The sequence below is a fragment of the Octopus bimaculoides genome, chromosome 4 (genome assembly GCF_046866305.1).
Source record: "Octopus bimaculoides isolate indiv1 chromosome 4, ASM4686630v1, whole genome shotgun sequence".
Classification (NCBI taxonomy): Eukaryota; Metazoa; Mollusca; class Cephalopoda; order Octopoda; family Octopodidae; genus Octopus; species Octopus bimaculoides.
The window spans coordinates 21,431,140-21,448,639 of NC_142931.1; the positions used below are offsets into that span (position 1 = coordinate 21,431,140).

At 36.1% G+C, this 17,500-nt stretch overlaps 1 protein-coding gene across 6 annotated transcripts in view; it reads left to right on the forward strand.

The window, feature by feature from the left end:
• LOC106876310 (uncharacterized) overlaps nt 1-17,500 on the forward strand; it is a 345,615-nt gene that overhangs the window by 261,715 nt on the left and 66,400 nt on the right. For all 6 annotated transcript variants that reach the window (XM_089350463.1, XM_089350464.1, XM_089350465.1 and 3 more), the window contains 3 exons: nt 3,626-6,465; nt 10,098-10,195; nt 10,451-10,546. Coding sequence is in view for 1 of the 6 variants with exons in the window: in XM_089350465.1 (XP_089206591.1) it covers nt 3,626-3,630 (5 nt within the window). In the remaining 5 variants the exon portion in view is untranslated. The remainder of the gene's footprint in view (nt 1-3,625; nt 6,466-10,097; nt 10,196-10,450; nt 10,547-17,500) is intronic.

Consider the following 17,500-nt stretch of genomic DNA (forward strand, 5'->3'; position numbering starts at 1 on the left):
TAGTAATGTTCCCATTACTTAGCTGTTCGGCAAAATACTAGAATAAGTACTGGGCTTAACAATAAATTAATCCTGTGGTCGATATGGTCGACCAACAGCGGTGCTCCAGCGTGGCTGCAGTCACATGACTAAAACAAGACAAGTAAAACAATAACAAAACTATGCGATTTTAATCCCGAGCAAGGCCGGGTGTCTCTGCTAGTGTGTGTGTGTATATATATATATATATAGATAGATAGATAGATAGATAGATAGATAGATAGATAGATAGATAGATAGATCAATAAATCATAAATCCGAAAGAGAAGCACACTAAGTTATAGAACATTAGAGTAATAATTCGATATAGTTATGGCCTGTCTATAGAGTAACCACATAGACCGGCCATAGCTATCTTTATCTAATTATGTGTGTGTGTTTGTCTAGTTGCGCGCGCGCTTGCATGTATCCTAGATATGTACATATATGTGTGTGTGTCTGGGGTGGGTGCACCACCAATGATCTAATCTGTTCACAGAAACGTGTAAGGTAACCAGTCATTGTCCCTTTTAGGACAACAAAACTCAGTCTATCCGTTTCTGTTTCTGTCTGTCTGTATCTGTCTGTCTGTCTGTCTGTATCTGTCTGTCTGTCTGTCTGTATCTGTCTGTCTGTCTGTATCTGTCTATCTGTCTATCTGTCTGTATCTGTCTGTCTGTCTGTCTGTCCGTCTGTATCTGTCTGTCTGTATCTGTCTGTCTGTCTGTCTGTCTGTCTGTATCTGTCTGTCTGTATCTGTCTGTCTGTCTGTCTGTCTGTATCTGTCTGTATCTGTCTGTCTGTCTCTCTTTCTCTCCCTCTTTCTTTCCCTCTCTCGTGCGCGCTATCATACTCATTCTCAGACTACAAGCATTAGCCGGAAACAGATATTTTACTTCTCATGGCAATTGAATTTATTGAATTTTTCAATGAACTGTCTTATGTCGCACACGCATAGACTCTAACGCAGACACAGCAGAATAGGACACGTGCACACACACACACACACACACACACACACGTACACGCGTGCACACACTCAAACACATACTCAACTCCACACACAGTCATCCCCACCCATTCACCCCCACTCATCCCCGCGCACACTCAAACACACACACACACACACACACACACCAATACATACATTATCACTTACATTACACACTATCACAGGCACACACACACACACACATCCGAACACCCATCCACAAACGCACGGTCACTCACATACACGTATACACATACATACTTGCACAAAAATGCGCATATATCCACACGCGCAAAGCGCCACCCGAATACCCTGTCACAAACATATGGTCTCTCAAATATACATACATACACACACATGCATGCATACACATACATGTACACGCTCGCGCGCCAGAGCAAACGCGAAGATCATCTCATATTATTCATCAAAACATTTTATTTTCTCTTGTTTTGTTTTGCCCACAACCACATAGATGTTTGTCCATAAAAATCTATATCATTCAAGCGTGTCTCGTGAATTTCTAACAAAGGAGAGACGATAGCAGAAGTAGGGTAGGAAGGGGTGTAGTAGTAGTAGTATATGGAGGAGGAGGAGGAGGAGGAGGAGGGAGACATGCACCAGTTCACATGTTTTTGAAGTCATTCATAAAATTCGCCTTCTCCGCATCGCCAAAATTTCAGTTGTCTGTTATGGAACACAACAAAGACTAGACTAATCGCTCACTTAGCGCGCTTTCTTGTTTTCCTGGAAGAAGAGAAGAGTTTGTTTTATCGATTAGTTACATTTTTATTTTAGTGTTTTTATTTTAGTGTTTGCTTGTTCGTTCGTTTACATTTTTTTCTTTGATTTTACTTTTGAATGGTTATTTTTATTTGATCTCACTTTTTATGTTATTTAAAATTTTCGCTAAATTTTTTATGCAACCGGAAATTGCAGTTGTTTGTTTCTTGGTTGTTTATAGTGATTTATTTATTTATATTGTTGTTGTCGTAGTCGTGTTTGTTGTATCTATCGTCTCGTCGTCTTGTTTTTATTTTTGTTGCTGTATTATTTGTCTATTGTTCTTTCTGAAGTCGTTTGGGTAGGCAGTGAGTTTAACAAGAACTGGTACAGCAACAAACAGACGTTAGCTAAACGTGTTTGCAACGTTTGCTCCCGTCTCCGCTATCATTTCTCTATTCCGAGTTCAAATTCAGCTGGATGTAGACTTCAAAGTTACATCCCAATGGAGCACCAAACGTATTGTTTAGACGATGACAGCAACATCCGGAACAACAAGAGCGACAACAAGAATATGGGAATCATGTTCTTTACACATATCGCTATTACCAATGTAGTTGGTGTTAGATGTTGTTGTTAATGATATCATCGTTATTACTGTTTCGCCATTGTTAATCATATTGTGAATGTTGTCATTCTTATCCTTAATGTTGTTTCGACACTACCATTCATGTTGTTAATGTTGTCGCTTTTGTCATCGTAATTATTGTCGCTTCCACATTACCGTTCTTGGTCATGCTAATTGTTTGGTCCCTTTTCTACAGCCAATGCCGCTGAAATTATTGCAGCAGAAGCAGCAGCAGTAGTATTTGTTGTTGTTGTTGATGTTGTTTTTGTGCAAATTGTTTTGTCCCGGGTCGGTCCCTATTGAGTAGATCAATGGCGATCAGTCATCTTAATCTCGTTTCTTTGTTTTTTCTTTGTCCCTTCTGTCAGACATATTATATCTAAAACTACATTATTCAATATACATTTTCATTTTTTTTTTTTAAGATGCTAGAATATGATTATTTTAGTTTTTATTTCTTAACAAGCCAAGCGACCACGTAGTGGTATTCTCGTTGGATCAGTCTTGTTGTTCTTGTTGCCTAATCCTAGTTAGCCATGATTGCAATTTTTTTAAAAGACAATAGGGCGCAGTTTGAGAGGAAATATTAGCTGTTATTTCTGCTAGATGGGGCAACTACACAAAAACCTCCTTCCCCCTCAGGACTTCGGTGTTACAGCCCCTGCTACTGCTGCTGCTGATGTTGCTGTTGGTGTTGTTGGTGCTGCTGCTGTTGTTGCCGCTTTTCTGGCTGTTGCTGTTTTTGTTAGTAATAATGTTGTCACCATCCATTCATTGTTTTGTAGAATGGCTTAACCCTTGGCGTTGAACTTTTGAATCCCTTACTGAATCCTTTCCCCCGCTTCATTCTCTGTAAGGTTTACTTTTTTTATGTTTTATCATTTTTATTTTTATTTCCTTTAGTTGGGAATTCATCCGACTTGGAACAGGAGAGGCGTAAGCAATCCCGTTGCAGTGTAAGCTCAATGGGAAGATTGGTGGGGTTGAAGCGATGATAGATGGGAAAACGGGTGGGGAAAATGAGGGAGTGTTACATAAAGAGAGAGAGAGAGAGAGAGAGAGAGAGAGAGAGAGAGAAAGAGAAAGAGTGAGGGAGGGAGAAATATGTACAGAATTGGCGTGAGGGAATGAAAGGAAATGAGAGAGTGTGAGCGAGAGATTGAGTGGAGACAAAACTACTGAGTCAGAACATTTTAATATGCCTTTATAGGAGTTTTTTTCTCCATCTTTCACCTTCTTATCTTCTTCTCCTTATCTTCTTTCAGGTTGAGAGAAAGGCAGGCAGACAGACCGACGAGCCAACAGAAATACGAATAGAAAGAAAGAAAGAAAGAAAGAAAGGAAGAAAGAAAGAAAGAAAGAAAGAAAGGAAGAAAGAAAGAAAGAAAGAAAGAAAGAAAGAAAATGAAAGACAACGTTAAAAAGAGCGGTTAATTGAAGAAGAAGAAGAAGAAGAAGAAGAAGAAATAACATGAGATAAAGAGAGATAAAAGCAAATGAGAGAATCACAGAATTCAGAGTGTATTCATAAAATTTACTTTTAGGCAACCATATTCTTCTTCTTCTTCTTCTTCTTCTTCTTCTTCTTCTTCTTCTTCTTCTTCTTCTTCTTCTTCTTCTTCTTCTTCTTCTTCTTCTTCTTCTTCTTCTTCTTCTTCTTCTTCTTCTTCTCATACCATCCATCAGTCCTATCAGCCTTCAAATGAAAATTATTATTATTATTATTATTATTATTATTATTATTATTATTATTATTATGAGGTGGCAGAATTGTTAGCATGCGAGGTAAAATGCTTAACGGCATTTCGTCCGTCTCTATGTTCTGAATTCAAATGTCTCCGAGGTTCATTTTGCCTTTCATCCTTTCGTGGTCAATAACATAAGTACCAGTTGAGCACTGGAGTCAATGTAATCGACTAATCCCCTCTCCGACCTTGCTGGCCTTGTGCCAAAATTTGAAACCGTTATTATTATTATTATTATTATTATTATTATTATTATTATTATTATTATTATTATTATTATTAAGGCGATGAGCTGGCAGAATCATTAGAACGTCGGGCAAAATGCTTAGCGGCATTTCGTCCGTCTTTATGTTCTGATTTCAAATTACGCCGAGGTTCACTTTGCCTTTCATCCTTTCAGAGTCGACAAAATAAGTTGAACGCTGGGGTTGATGTAATCGACCTAACCCTCCTCCAAACTTGCTGGCTTTGTGTCAAAATTTGAAGCTGTTATTATTATTATTATTATTATTATAATTATTATCATTATCATCATCATCATCATCTTCATCATTATTATTACGAGCATTTAACTCCAACTATGAAACTGACTCCCCACCAATAAAAACGACAACTATGCAGTCATCAACCAATAAAACGAAAAGCATTGACAACTCTACTACGAACACGGCCACCAACAACGCCATCACCTCTACCACAATTAATACAAGAAAAATATGACAGAAGTGGTTGGGGAACAACCGCGACAACACAAATGGTAACAACAATATCACGTGAATAGCAACAACAGCATCAACGGTAGCAGGTTTGCAGCAACAAACGATATGTCTGACCCAAGTGACCAAATTGATAGACTTGAAAAATAATGGCCCGACTCTGCGCAGCTGGCGCACACACACACACACACACACACACACACACACACACACACACACACACACACACACACACACACACACATACACACACACACACACACACATGCACGCACAAAATATATAAATGTATTTCCATAAACACAAAACAACCGGAGACAGCGAATCAAACTGTCGTAGAATGAAATGCCGCTGAAAGAAATAAAGGCCGACATAAAGTTATCTCGAGGGCTAAGCAATTTGCTGGCATTTTAGTACTCTTCAAGAGTGAAGCTCTGTCCGTCTGATACTCCGTGGTTCTTTGTCAGAGCGATGAATATGTTCTCTGTTCATCAAATTTAGAAAGGAGGATGGTAAGAATGAAGATCTCGGGAGTTATATATGGTGAATATATGGTGGATCACTGCATGCATCGTCTTAGAAGGAAGTAACACCAGCTTCTTAAAGATGAAGTGATCCCGTCGTGATAACTGGTCTAGGATCAGTGTGGAGGTGCTACACCAAATCAAACCAGACATTATCCACATGATCCCAAACCTTATTCGCCTTCCAGGATGGGAGGAGTTGCATGTTCCGGTTCAGGGTAGAAGGCTTTTAAGCCACCTATGTGGGGAGACTGGCCACTTGAAAGCTTTCTGCAGCGAACAACAACAAAAGCGGCACCAACCCCAGCATAAAACGGTAGCATGAAGAACAGGAATAGTAAAATTAGCAACTGCTGGAACAACACCAACAACAGTAGGAACAGCAAAACTAGCAGCAGATGCACCACCACCACCACCACCACCTTCAACAGCCGAAAGAAAAACAACGGATACAAAAACATCCAAGGGCTCTGCCAACGAACTCTTCCTCTTTCTCTGTCTCGTATAAACACAAACATACACATAGACTTTCACACAAATACAAATACACTCTCACCCATATCCGAAACTGTTTCCACAGATACTGAAACCTCTGCATTACGAAGTAATAATGAGGGGGAAGCTCCTCATCAAAAAGATAAAAGCCAAAATAAAGCAAAAACTCACACCAACACACACTAAAAAAACATATAAAACACACCCAAAACAATCACAGATACATCTACAGAACACCAACCTCTCCAGCACCACAGTCGTCAATACATTCATCGCTACCACAACTAGCGCCGCTAACACAACCGCAGCCACAACAAACTACAAAAAAACAAAAACAAAAACACGCTCAACAGCAACAACCAGCCATACAGACACAAAACATCGCGATAATGAGGAGAGCCAACATAGAATTGACGGCCCTCATAGCACGAAGTAAGGACATTGTGAGAGAGAATGTGATCTTCGGCACGAACATCTTTCAAGCGTCAGAAACACTGATGATGGTGCGTATGCTACTGGAGACTTATAAAAAAATTAGGAATTTTCCTTCGCGAATAGACTTTTAAGGGTGTTCCCAAAAGAATTCCAACCAGATTTGTAGGTCAAACCACTTGACCTTCAACGGGTAAGTAGCTCCCATTTTTCTTCTCCTAAATCTCTCCGGCCATTACGGCGGGTTTAAGAGTGGGTTACATAAATGTTCATGGCCTGGGATTGCCCTAGAAGCAAGGTCACCTGCTCACCGACCTCAAGTCACTAGCTATAGATATGACGGCTATCATTGAAACTGGAATTCTTGACACACACGCACTAGCCCCTATTTTCGACGACTTCGAGGTCTACATATCTCTTAGTTGGCCTGAAATGGGAGGCGTGGGTGGCAGTGTTGTTTAATAAAGGCCTGGATCTCGAGGTACAGACGATCTTCCTGGAACCGTAAGGTAAGTTAGTGGTCCTGGACGTAAACGGTAGTGCAGATAGTGTTTTCAAACTAGTCATTGTGTATGCCCCTACTAGGGCAGGGAAGCCGGATTTCTTCAGACGTTTGGAGGTTTTCCTTGTAAAGTCTCGCATTTTATTGTTAGTGGGCGATTTGAACTCTATCTTGGATGCACGCCTGAACTGTGAACGGCTAGCCGATAGCTATAAAAGCCTCATAATCCTGTTCAGTCGCTTCTAACTCTCAGACAGATACCGACTGGACTTCCAGAATGCGCCAAATAGGGATATAGGCAAACAGTATCGGATCATCCAGATCGTATCTTGATAGAGTAAGTTGTAGGCCTGTAGACAGAAGTATCATAAGTTATCTACAGTTCAAAGTCAGCTTAGCAAAGCACAAATTTGTGATCTGTTCGGACGACATAGATAGGATCCATAGGCAGGACCCCGGACACTGGAAGCTGAACACGTCCTTCCCGGCGCATCAAGCTTTCAGAGACCGGATTAGCAAGTTAGTCCATTGGAAGAACAACCGATAGTGGATAGCCCTGAAAAGGGCTTTTAGAGTAGAGGCGGTAGGGCTTAGTAAGGAAATAGCTTTAAAGGAATCTAGGGAGACCTACTTAGGAAGCTAGAAGCTTAGGAGAGGCATAGCAACTGACGCGCATTAAATCATAGAGAGGGTGGGTAAAGAACCTGGCATGAGTGGGGCCCTTTCGATAAGCTCGGTCACCAACATATGTATGTATGTATGTATGTATGTGTTTGCATTATGCTTGTTCCTCCCCACCGCCTGACATCGGTATTGGTTTGTTTATATTACCGTAACTGCGAGGTTCGGCAAACAAGACCGATAGAATAAATACCAAGCTTTAAAAAGCAAGTACTGTGGTCGATTTGTACGATTTAAACATTTCAAGGCGGTTTCCGAGCATTGACAAAAGGATACAGATACGGAAAAAATGGTTGGTTTTGATGAGAGAGAATATTCCATCTATTTTCTTTCATTACAGAAGAAGCGTACCCTTGGTTGCATTTTCCTATGCGTCCTTTTTCAAGACAGTAAGATGTCGGCTGGGGAATATCTGGTTGGTATTTCTAGAAAGCAGTTCAAATGACTACATAGAAACTCTCTCGTTTATTCGCCTCTATCTATTGTAAATAAGGCAAGGGATCATGGTGGACTAATCCTTAACCAAGCTACTACACACATTCAAGAATGAGGCGATGAAGGAGCCTCTACGCAGTCGCTGTCTTTGATCATGGGCTCAATCAGATTTGACCCGGAGCTAAACAACAAAGACAACGAGACGATGACAGTAACAATAACCCATTTTATATCCGTAGTACGATTTGAAATCAGCAAAGATAAGATAGCCTGGTAGCAGTGTAAAATATCCTGATATGTGTATACGTGTGTGTGTGTGTGTGTGTGTGTGTGTGTGTGTGTGTGTGTGTGTGTGTGTGTGTGTGTGTGTGTGTAATACATGATGTCTGTTTGACACCAGCCATCAAATAGCATGAGATAGAATGACCAGGACAAGTATCCAATGACACGGTGGATCTCAACTCTTGAGAATGTGAAGATTAAAGTAGCATCTGTTCTCGACTACAGAGACAAAGTAAAATTTGAAGTCAAAACAGAAAATTTAGGAAGCACTGGTTAAATATACAATGCAACTGCTAATTACAATTATGAGCCGTGCCTCCACATCCAAAGAAGTTTCAACAAGGTCATTCTGCTAGCTGCAAATAGCAGCCATATCTTTCCACAAATCCCGCCTTTCAGAGGAATATTTGCGGCCCTTCACACCTGCTACTGTTTTACTACGCTTCTGACGTGAGACCGTATCATTGTCGCATACTTAGAGCCGATTCAAATGACTGCGCCCATCCCATCTCGTATATCTATGTGACCTTGTGCCAGTGAGCTAAATCTATACTCATCAAATTCTATATATTTCAGTGTCCACCATACTTTTCGTTTCCTGTAAACTTTCATTTGACACGCCGTTCCTATTTGCTTATATTATATTTAACTAGTAGTATCCGGTTTTGCCAGGGTTCATAAGTAACTGAAACAAATTGCTAGCAAAGATATTTTCAAAAAACACGTGATCGTTTTTCACACCAACTACGCGTTGAAACATAGTATATTGAAGAAAACAAAAAATTAAAAGAACAAAAAACAAAATAAATTTACACATCACACTAATTTTGGAAATGTTTTAATTAGAGGAAATAATATGTGGAAAAAATGAAAGTATATAAAAGTAAAACGATATCAGTATTAAAAATAATCAAATAAAACGTTATCAAAACCTGGCTTCACGTGTAGAGTAGGAAAATTGATACATAATATATTAACATACAATCACATGTGTGTATGTATGTATGTATGTATGTATGTGTATGTATGTATGTATGTGTATGTATGTATGTATGTATGTATGTGTATGTATGTATGTATGTATGTATGTGTGTATGTATGTATGCATGCATGTATGTATGTATGTTTGTGTGTATGTATGTATGTGTGTATGTATGTATGTATGTATGTATGTGTGTATGTATGTATGTATGTGTGTATGCGTGTATGTATGTATGTATGTATGTATTATGTATAAACACACACACACACACACACACACACACACACACAAACATATATATGAAGAAATTTAAGTATAAAAACCATAGGCAAATTATTTAGTTGCTCAGTTTGATGTTTCCAATAAAAAAAAATTAATATCAAATAAAATTCAAAAAAATGTTCCCAACCGAATTCAGTGGGATTTGAACTCTTAGCGTAAAGGACAAGAACAAATACCACATGACACATTTCTGACGCTTTAACGATCCTGCAAATCCATCGTCCAGTTAGTAATTCTTTCTACACTTGGTACAGACCTAAAGTCATGGGGAAGGGGACTTGTTGATTACATCGATCCTAGTGCTTGACTGGTACTTATTTTATCGACCCCAAAAGGAATGAATGGTAAAGTCGCTTCGGCGGAATTTGAACTCAAAACGCAAAGACTGACAAGATGCCGCTAAGCCCTGCATGCTAACGATTTCACCATCTCTCCGCGATGATAATAATGGTTTATGTAAAATATTTTGAGTAGTTTATAATGTCTGGTGTCAAGTTGCACTTTGATACAAAGTTTTTAACTCTAAAATTTCAACCAGTGAACAGCCGAAAGAGAACTAAAGGACTAACACACACACACACACACACATGGACAGACACATACACAGGCTATTTAAAAAGATTTTAACCCTTTTTTTTTCTCTTTTCTCTTTCATTGACAGACATTTGCTGAATTCCAACAGTGAATTTTATCTGTTCCAGGTATCAAATTAGTTTATGGAAGTTCTTAATTCCCCACGGTGAAATAATTTATCGTAAGGTGAGACTGGTGTATCTTCCATCGTTTAGATTTTTTTTTTTTATCAGTCTTAGCAATACTTTTCCTTATCTTCTTCACACTTCTCTCATATTCTTTTACACCTTTCTGATTATCTTTCTCTCTCACTCTCTCTTTCTCCCTCCCTCTGTATATTCATTTCTCTTTCTGGTTTAATATTTATTATTTCTCTTATCTGCCAGTCTATCTATCAGACTGCCTTTCTCACAAAAAGCGTATTAATATGTATATTTATAGGCAGTTCAGTCATTAGTCTTCAGATTTTGGAATGGAGTGATTCCGGCCAGAAAGATTACCCGAAGATCATCTCCAACAAATAGGAAACCAGGAGTAGTAAGTACCTTGACGCTGAATTTCGCATCACTCGAAATTTATATATATGTATGTACACACACTCACACACTCACACACACACACGCACACACACACACACACACACACACACACACACACACACACAAACACACAATTAAATATATATATATATATGTGTGTATAGAAATAATACATTTCTCAGAGAGATTTATGCAGTAGTGATGCGATAAAGTAGTTGTATGCTGTCAACTTAATATGACAGTCCCATGAAGGGAATAATACTACTGCTATTCAGCCCTAGGAAGCTGCACCGCTTCCTGTCGGCCTTGACACATTTCCTGTGTCCTTATGTTTACAAGGGGGAGACAAGCACCTCCACTTAGCTAAGCCTGCATCCAGAGACATGTTTCTGAGTCTTTGCTCGTCATCAGTCTGGAGTAGCAATGGCCTGCTAGTTGGAGATGCCTGTCAAGCTCTCGTAAACCTATAATAATTCTAGTGAAACACATTCACTGATTTCAAAAATAGAAATAATACATTTCTAAATCTCTCAGAGAGATGGCCGAGAGGAAGCGGTGCTGCTTCCTAGGGGTGAATAGCAGTAGTATTATTCCCTTCATGGGACTGTCACATTAAGTTGACAGCATACAACTACTTTATATATATATATACCACTATCCTAACATTGGATGGTCTATTTTTTGTACAATTTATACTCATCCCACTGCAAGAACGACTATTTCACTTCATCCACACATTTTTGTCATTTATACGTATATATATATATATATATATATATATATATATATATATATATATATATATATATATATATATATATATATATATATATATATATATATGCATATATATATATATATATATATAACGAGGGTGATATAGTCTGCTTCTTTTTATCTCTTTATATCTGTAGCAGTGGGAATGTTGCATTTGTAGCTGAATTTTGTGGAACGTACCAAGGAAGATGATAAATTCAATGAGGTTTAACATATGTATTTCATTTGTATTCAACTATCTAAAGACCTAAGATTAGTTGTTGCTGCTATTAAAGTTAGAATGTTACCATTAACTTCATTTCCAAAATCTCCAAACGCCATCCGCTGTTTTCGATTCCAATCGACATCAGGTGTCTAATTATGAGACCTAACATATCGAAATGTATACACGGGCGCGCGCGCTCATGCACTCGCTCACTTCTTCTTCTCTCTCTTTCTCTCTCTCTCACTCTCTCTCTCACACACACACACGCCCCCCCACGTCTACACGCTGCCCCTTACAAATTTTTCGAGAGTACGTATTGAGCGCTTTAGTATTTTACACGAAAAACAAAAAGCAGCATCTGACATCACTTATGCACCATGAGCAGACGTACATACACGACACACGTACGCCCACACATAAATGTTTCTATACAGGTATGCGCGTATGTATGCATATATATATATATATATGTAGAAGGAGAGAGAGCGAGAGAGAGAGAGAGAGAGAGAGAGAGAAAGAGAGAGAGAGAGATTCATACATACATACACTCACACACACACACACACACACACACACACACACACAGAGAAAGAGAAAGAGAGATAGATACACAAACATGCGTATGCATATGGATATACGTATACGTATATGTATATTCATACAGTCGTATATATATATGTGTATATGTATATAAATAATGGTACATATGTGATATATCATATCATATCACATATATCAAAACTTTCTCTCTAATTCATTAAAAGTATATATATATGTATGTATGTATATATATATATATATATATATATATATTTATATATATATATATATATATATATATATATATATATATATATATATATATATATATATATATATATATATATATATATATATATATACATACATACATACATACATACATACATACATACATATATACATATATATATATACATATATATATATATATATATATATATATATATATATATATATATATATATATATATATATATATATATATATATATATATATATGTATATATATATATATGTATATATGTATGTATGTATGTATGTATGTATGTATGTATATATATATATATATATATATATATATATAAATATATACATATCAGTATAAGGTGGCTGTCTACTCCTTATGCAGAGTTTGACCATCTCCTGTACCTACATCTTTGAACTGTCGTGGTACCAGATGCGGCTTTTAAAACCAGACAATGTTTCGAAAAGACACTCACATAGATTGCATATTCGATTTGGTCCACCAAGAGCTGCAAATAAGTTCTGATCTTTGTGGATCTTAAAATGTCTTTTGAGGCCTCCGTTAGATTTTCAGACCTTCTGGCATACATTGCATTGAAAGGTGTGCACAGACATATAGGCAGAATAGTTGGTGGAGGTTCATTTTCCATGGGTTCGCTAATGAGATTTGAGTCCAGCAAAAGAAAGGCATAGTCTAAAAATGTCATTGTGATTCACCTTTTCGGTCGTAACATTCTTCCTTAACTCTCTCTTGAATCTTGCATGCGTTATCCTGGCCTCTTCAAACGCTTTTACTCAACTCCACACTTTTGTTCACCATCCAGCTCGATCCGAAGCAAGGTTTTCTATGTCTTCTGGATCCATTCCAAGTGACTTCATATTAGTCCTTAAACCTCAGTGTTATCTTATGTACAGCTGTACGACTTATCACCACCAGATGTCTTCTGCGATGTCACAACATTTGAAGAAAAATCTTGGGAAGACAGAAATGATCTAAATTCAACATGCGTATATAATTCTTTTGAATTATTTAAATCTTAAAAACCTGAAATTGCTAGAAGTTCATGTAATCTCAGGAAAGTACCAATAGGACTATCAATATACAGAATACCAGATTTACTTTCCAAACAATCATGTTTATAGGACTCGTGATCTTCTACGCAATCAGGGACATTCTTCTCGAGATGTCTGAATCACATCTGTTGAGATAGAACAAATTCGCAATGGGAACGTGACTCCAAGAATCTCCCCTGACAGTAAAATATAAATTGTATTGTGTAGAATAAAAAAAAAAAAACCTCACATGAATTACTTCAAGACTTTCCAGTTTGAACTTTTACAAGATTTACTGGAGCTCATTAAGAAAGAACTCTGAAATTTGAACTGGGTCCAAATTCTCTTTCTTGAAGACTGACATGAAACCAAATCAATTTATCTCAGTAATACAGAAAAAGCGCGCGCGCGCATGTATGTATGTATGTATGTCTGTATGTATGTATGTATGTATGTATGTATGTATGTATGTATGTATGTATATATATATATATATATATATATATATATATATATATATATATATATATATATACTATATATATATATATATATATATATATATATATATATATATATATATATATATATATATATATATATATTATATATATATATATATATATATATATATATATATATATATATATATATATATATATAAATATATATGTATGTATATATATATACTTCTAATATAAGGATAAAGTTTTATTAAAAAATTTTATCAGTGGCCAGCATATGAAAAATACCTTTTAACGTGAAAATTATAAATCCTATTATAAATAAGGGCAAAAAGAAAAAATGTTCTTTAGCAAAGAAATTTGTTTCCTTTTGCCCTTATTATTGTATGTATGTATATATATACATATATATATTTATATATATATATATATATACATATATATATATATATATGTAGTATATATATATATATATATATATATATATATATATATATATATATATATATATATATATATATATATATATATATATACATATATATATATACATATATATATTTATATATATATATATATACATATATATATATATATATATGTAGTATATATATATATATATATATATATATATATATAGGCTGCACGCGCGCACGCATCTTTCTATGTATATGCGTGCGCGCATGTAACTTAAATATGTTTCAGAGATAGAAGCCAAAATAAAAAAAAAAGAAATATTCTTGGACGCAGGGACTCGTGAATAAACGACAACGAAAAAAAATGGTATAGAATAGGAACCAGGGCGGCTGGAGAAATTAATGGAAATAAAATAAAAACAAAGAACAAAAGCAAATCACATAAAACAACAACATTCCTAAAACATTTTACAGAGCATCAACTTTCGGACTCTAAAAAAAAAGGTCATCGTTTGACAATAAAAGAAATCCATATACTGCAGTCCCTTAGAAGGTAAGTGAAATAAATTCTGAGTCATCAATTCAAGAAGTTTTCTTTATTAACATTTCGAAACTCCATAGAAATGCAATAAACAGATAGATTGATGAACATGCAGTTTGACCCTGGTAAGTTTGAATTTATACACTGGAATCTGGATACGTAGGCCATAGGTGATCGCAATTTGTACGTTGCCAGGAAATTTTGGTTATTAAAAACACATCATTTCAAGTTCTCATTTTGAAAATGACAATCAAGTACAGAATATTGACAGGATGAATTTAAGGTATTGAATATAAATCTCTACCTCATCCAGAAAAAAATTGTTTGTCGTAACGATCAACATGTAAAGTCGAGTTACAACTTTAACACCAAAGAATTGTTTAAGGATTGTACAAAGTATGAATCTACACGTTATTGTTTTATGCCGAAGCTGAAACATCTATGGAACTTGACTTTTATCCAAAGCATCTCAAGAAGCAAAATGTATTAAATTACTCCATATTACCTCCAATTGAACATAGACCCATACTCCTGTTCATCATAATACACCAGATAGTGATACAGGGTATAATAACAACATTAATGCCAACAGCTGGGTTGAAGTAAGTTGTAGTATCATTAAAGCTAGAAGCAGATTACGATTGTATGCTTTTCCTATGCAAGAGGTTTCGACAATGAATCTAAGACAATGAACTTTCTTATGAACTCTAAACTATCTTGAACCGATAAGTATTCTTTTACTGGTGGCCATGCTTGTATTTCAGCCTGGACACATCTCCAAAATTTCTTTGATGTTTCACCATTAATTTGAGATGATATGTTGTGATAAGTACGAAATGTTGCCTTGAAAGACAGGTCATTCAGTAAGAGTTTTCCTCACTAAAACTGGATGGTAGTGAACGAAATATCGGTAAATTACCGAAACGAAACTCTATGGAAAGATATATAAATAAGGTAGTTAATGAGACTTAAACATCCTGATATACGTGTCTGAAATTGTATTAATAATTCACAGCAAGGAACTGAAATAACACAGACAGAATATAGATAACAATTTTGTGTCAGGATGTATAGGGAACAACCAAAATTGTATCTCTTCGGAAATATCCCCTACGTTTCATAAATCCTCATAATTATGAAATGTAATACAGCTAAAAAATTCATTACATATCAGAAACGAATAAAAGGAAAATTTCCAAAAGTATTTTGTGGTCGTAACATTGATAGATTGGATATTAAACTAGAGAAACTGAAACACGAACTTACACGAAATACAATATAATAAATACAAGATCTATCGTAGTTACTTCATAGGTGGCACATAATAGTAAGAGTCAACCGAGCAGAAAATACGCTTTCAGACAACTGGAAACATATGTGGGTAAAAATAACAAGTTTGTAAAACAGTCTGAATAGATGGAAGAACTACAGTGAGGAAACATGTTAAACGAAATCAGTATAAGAAATGACCCAGTACTTGTGTTTGTTAATAAAGGTTCTGAAGAAATCTTCTAACAGTCTAGAATTTATAATATGATATTGGTATGAAGGATTTGATCGTACTGAATGTATGTCTTCTGAAACCATTTGGCTAAAAATTGCTGTCGAATACCTTGCTAGAATATCGTGTATAAAATATATAGAGTCTATAAAATATATAGTGGGTGCTTCAATCATGTTATGTCGTAATGATGATATTTCAACACCTGAGTAATCTCGGAGTAGGAAGAAGGCATGGAATTATATACAATGGATTAAGAAAATGATTGAAGAAAACAGTAAAAATCGCAGGAATTTGGTTGTACTACAGAGAGATTGTGAAGGCTCGTGGCTTAGTGGTTAGGGTATTCGACTCACGATTGTAAGGTCGTGAGTTTGATTCTCGGCGGCGCGTTGTGCCTTTGTGTAAGACACTATTTCACATTGCTCCAGTTCACTCAGCTGGCAAAAATGAGTAGTACCTGTAATTCAAAGGGCCAGCCTTGTCATATTCTGTGACACGCTGAATTTCCCTGAGAACTACGTTAAGGATACACGTGTCGGTGGAGTGCACGTTAATTTCACGAGCAGGCTGTTCCGTTGATCACATCAACAGGAGCACTCGTCGTCGTAACCGACAGAATGCCAGTTTTATGGATAAGTTAACAGCAAAACCTTTTTAGCATGGAAACACATGGATGACCAAAGCTTTATAATTAACCAGAATCTCACAACAAATAGAAACTGTTATTGAGCACAAAATTAAGGTACAGTACCTCACCTTACTTCTGGCAGTTGAGAACACACTCATTGAACCTAACATCATATATAATCAAAATGCATCATGCAGGGAGATAGTTTATAAGTGGTGCTCTTTGTTTTGTCGTCAAATTTATTAACATACCTGCTCACATAATATGATATAGAAACCGATTCTACAAAATTAGAAAAATCTATCATTTCTTTGTAGGCGACCGGAACTTTTTTGAAAGTTCAATATTAACCAATATTAACAAACTATTATATTCTATCAAACAGTATTCGATAAACACTGGAATGTAATTTAAATAAATCTAAATATGCATTTGTGAGGATGTAACAAGAAGAAATTGCGTCTTATAGGAACACCTGAAATAGAACAGACTAACAACCCAAGTTTTACAGACAGGTGAGAGCGAAAATGAAATTTCAACCGTAATGAAGTCGTTAACAAAGATGCAGAAAGGAATTT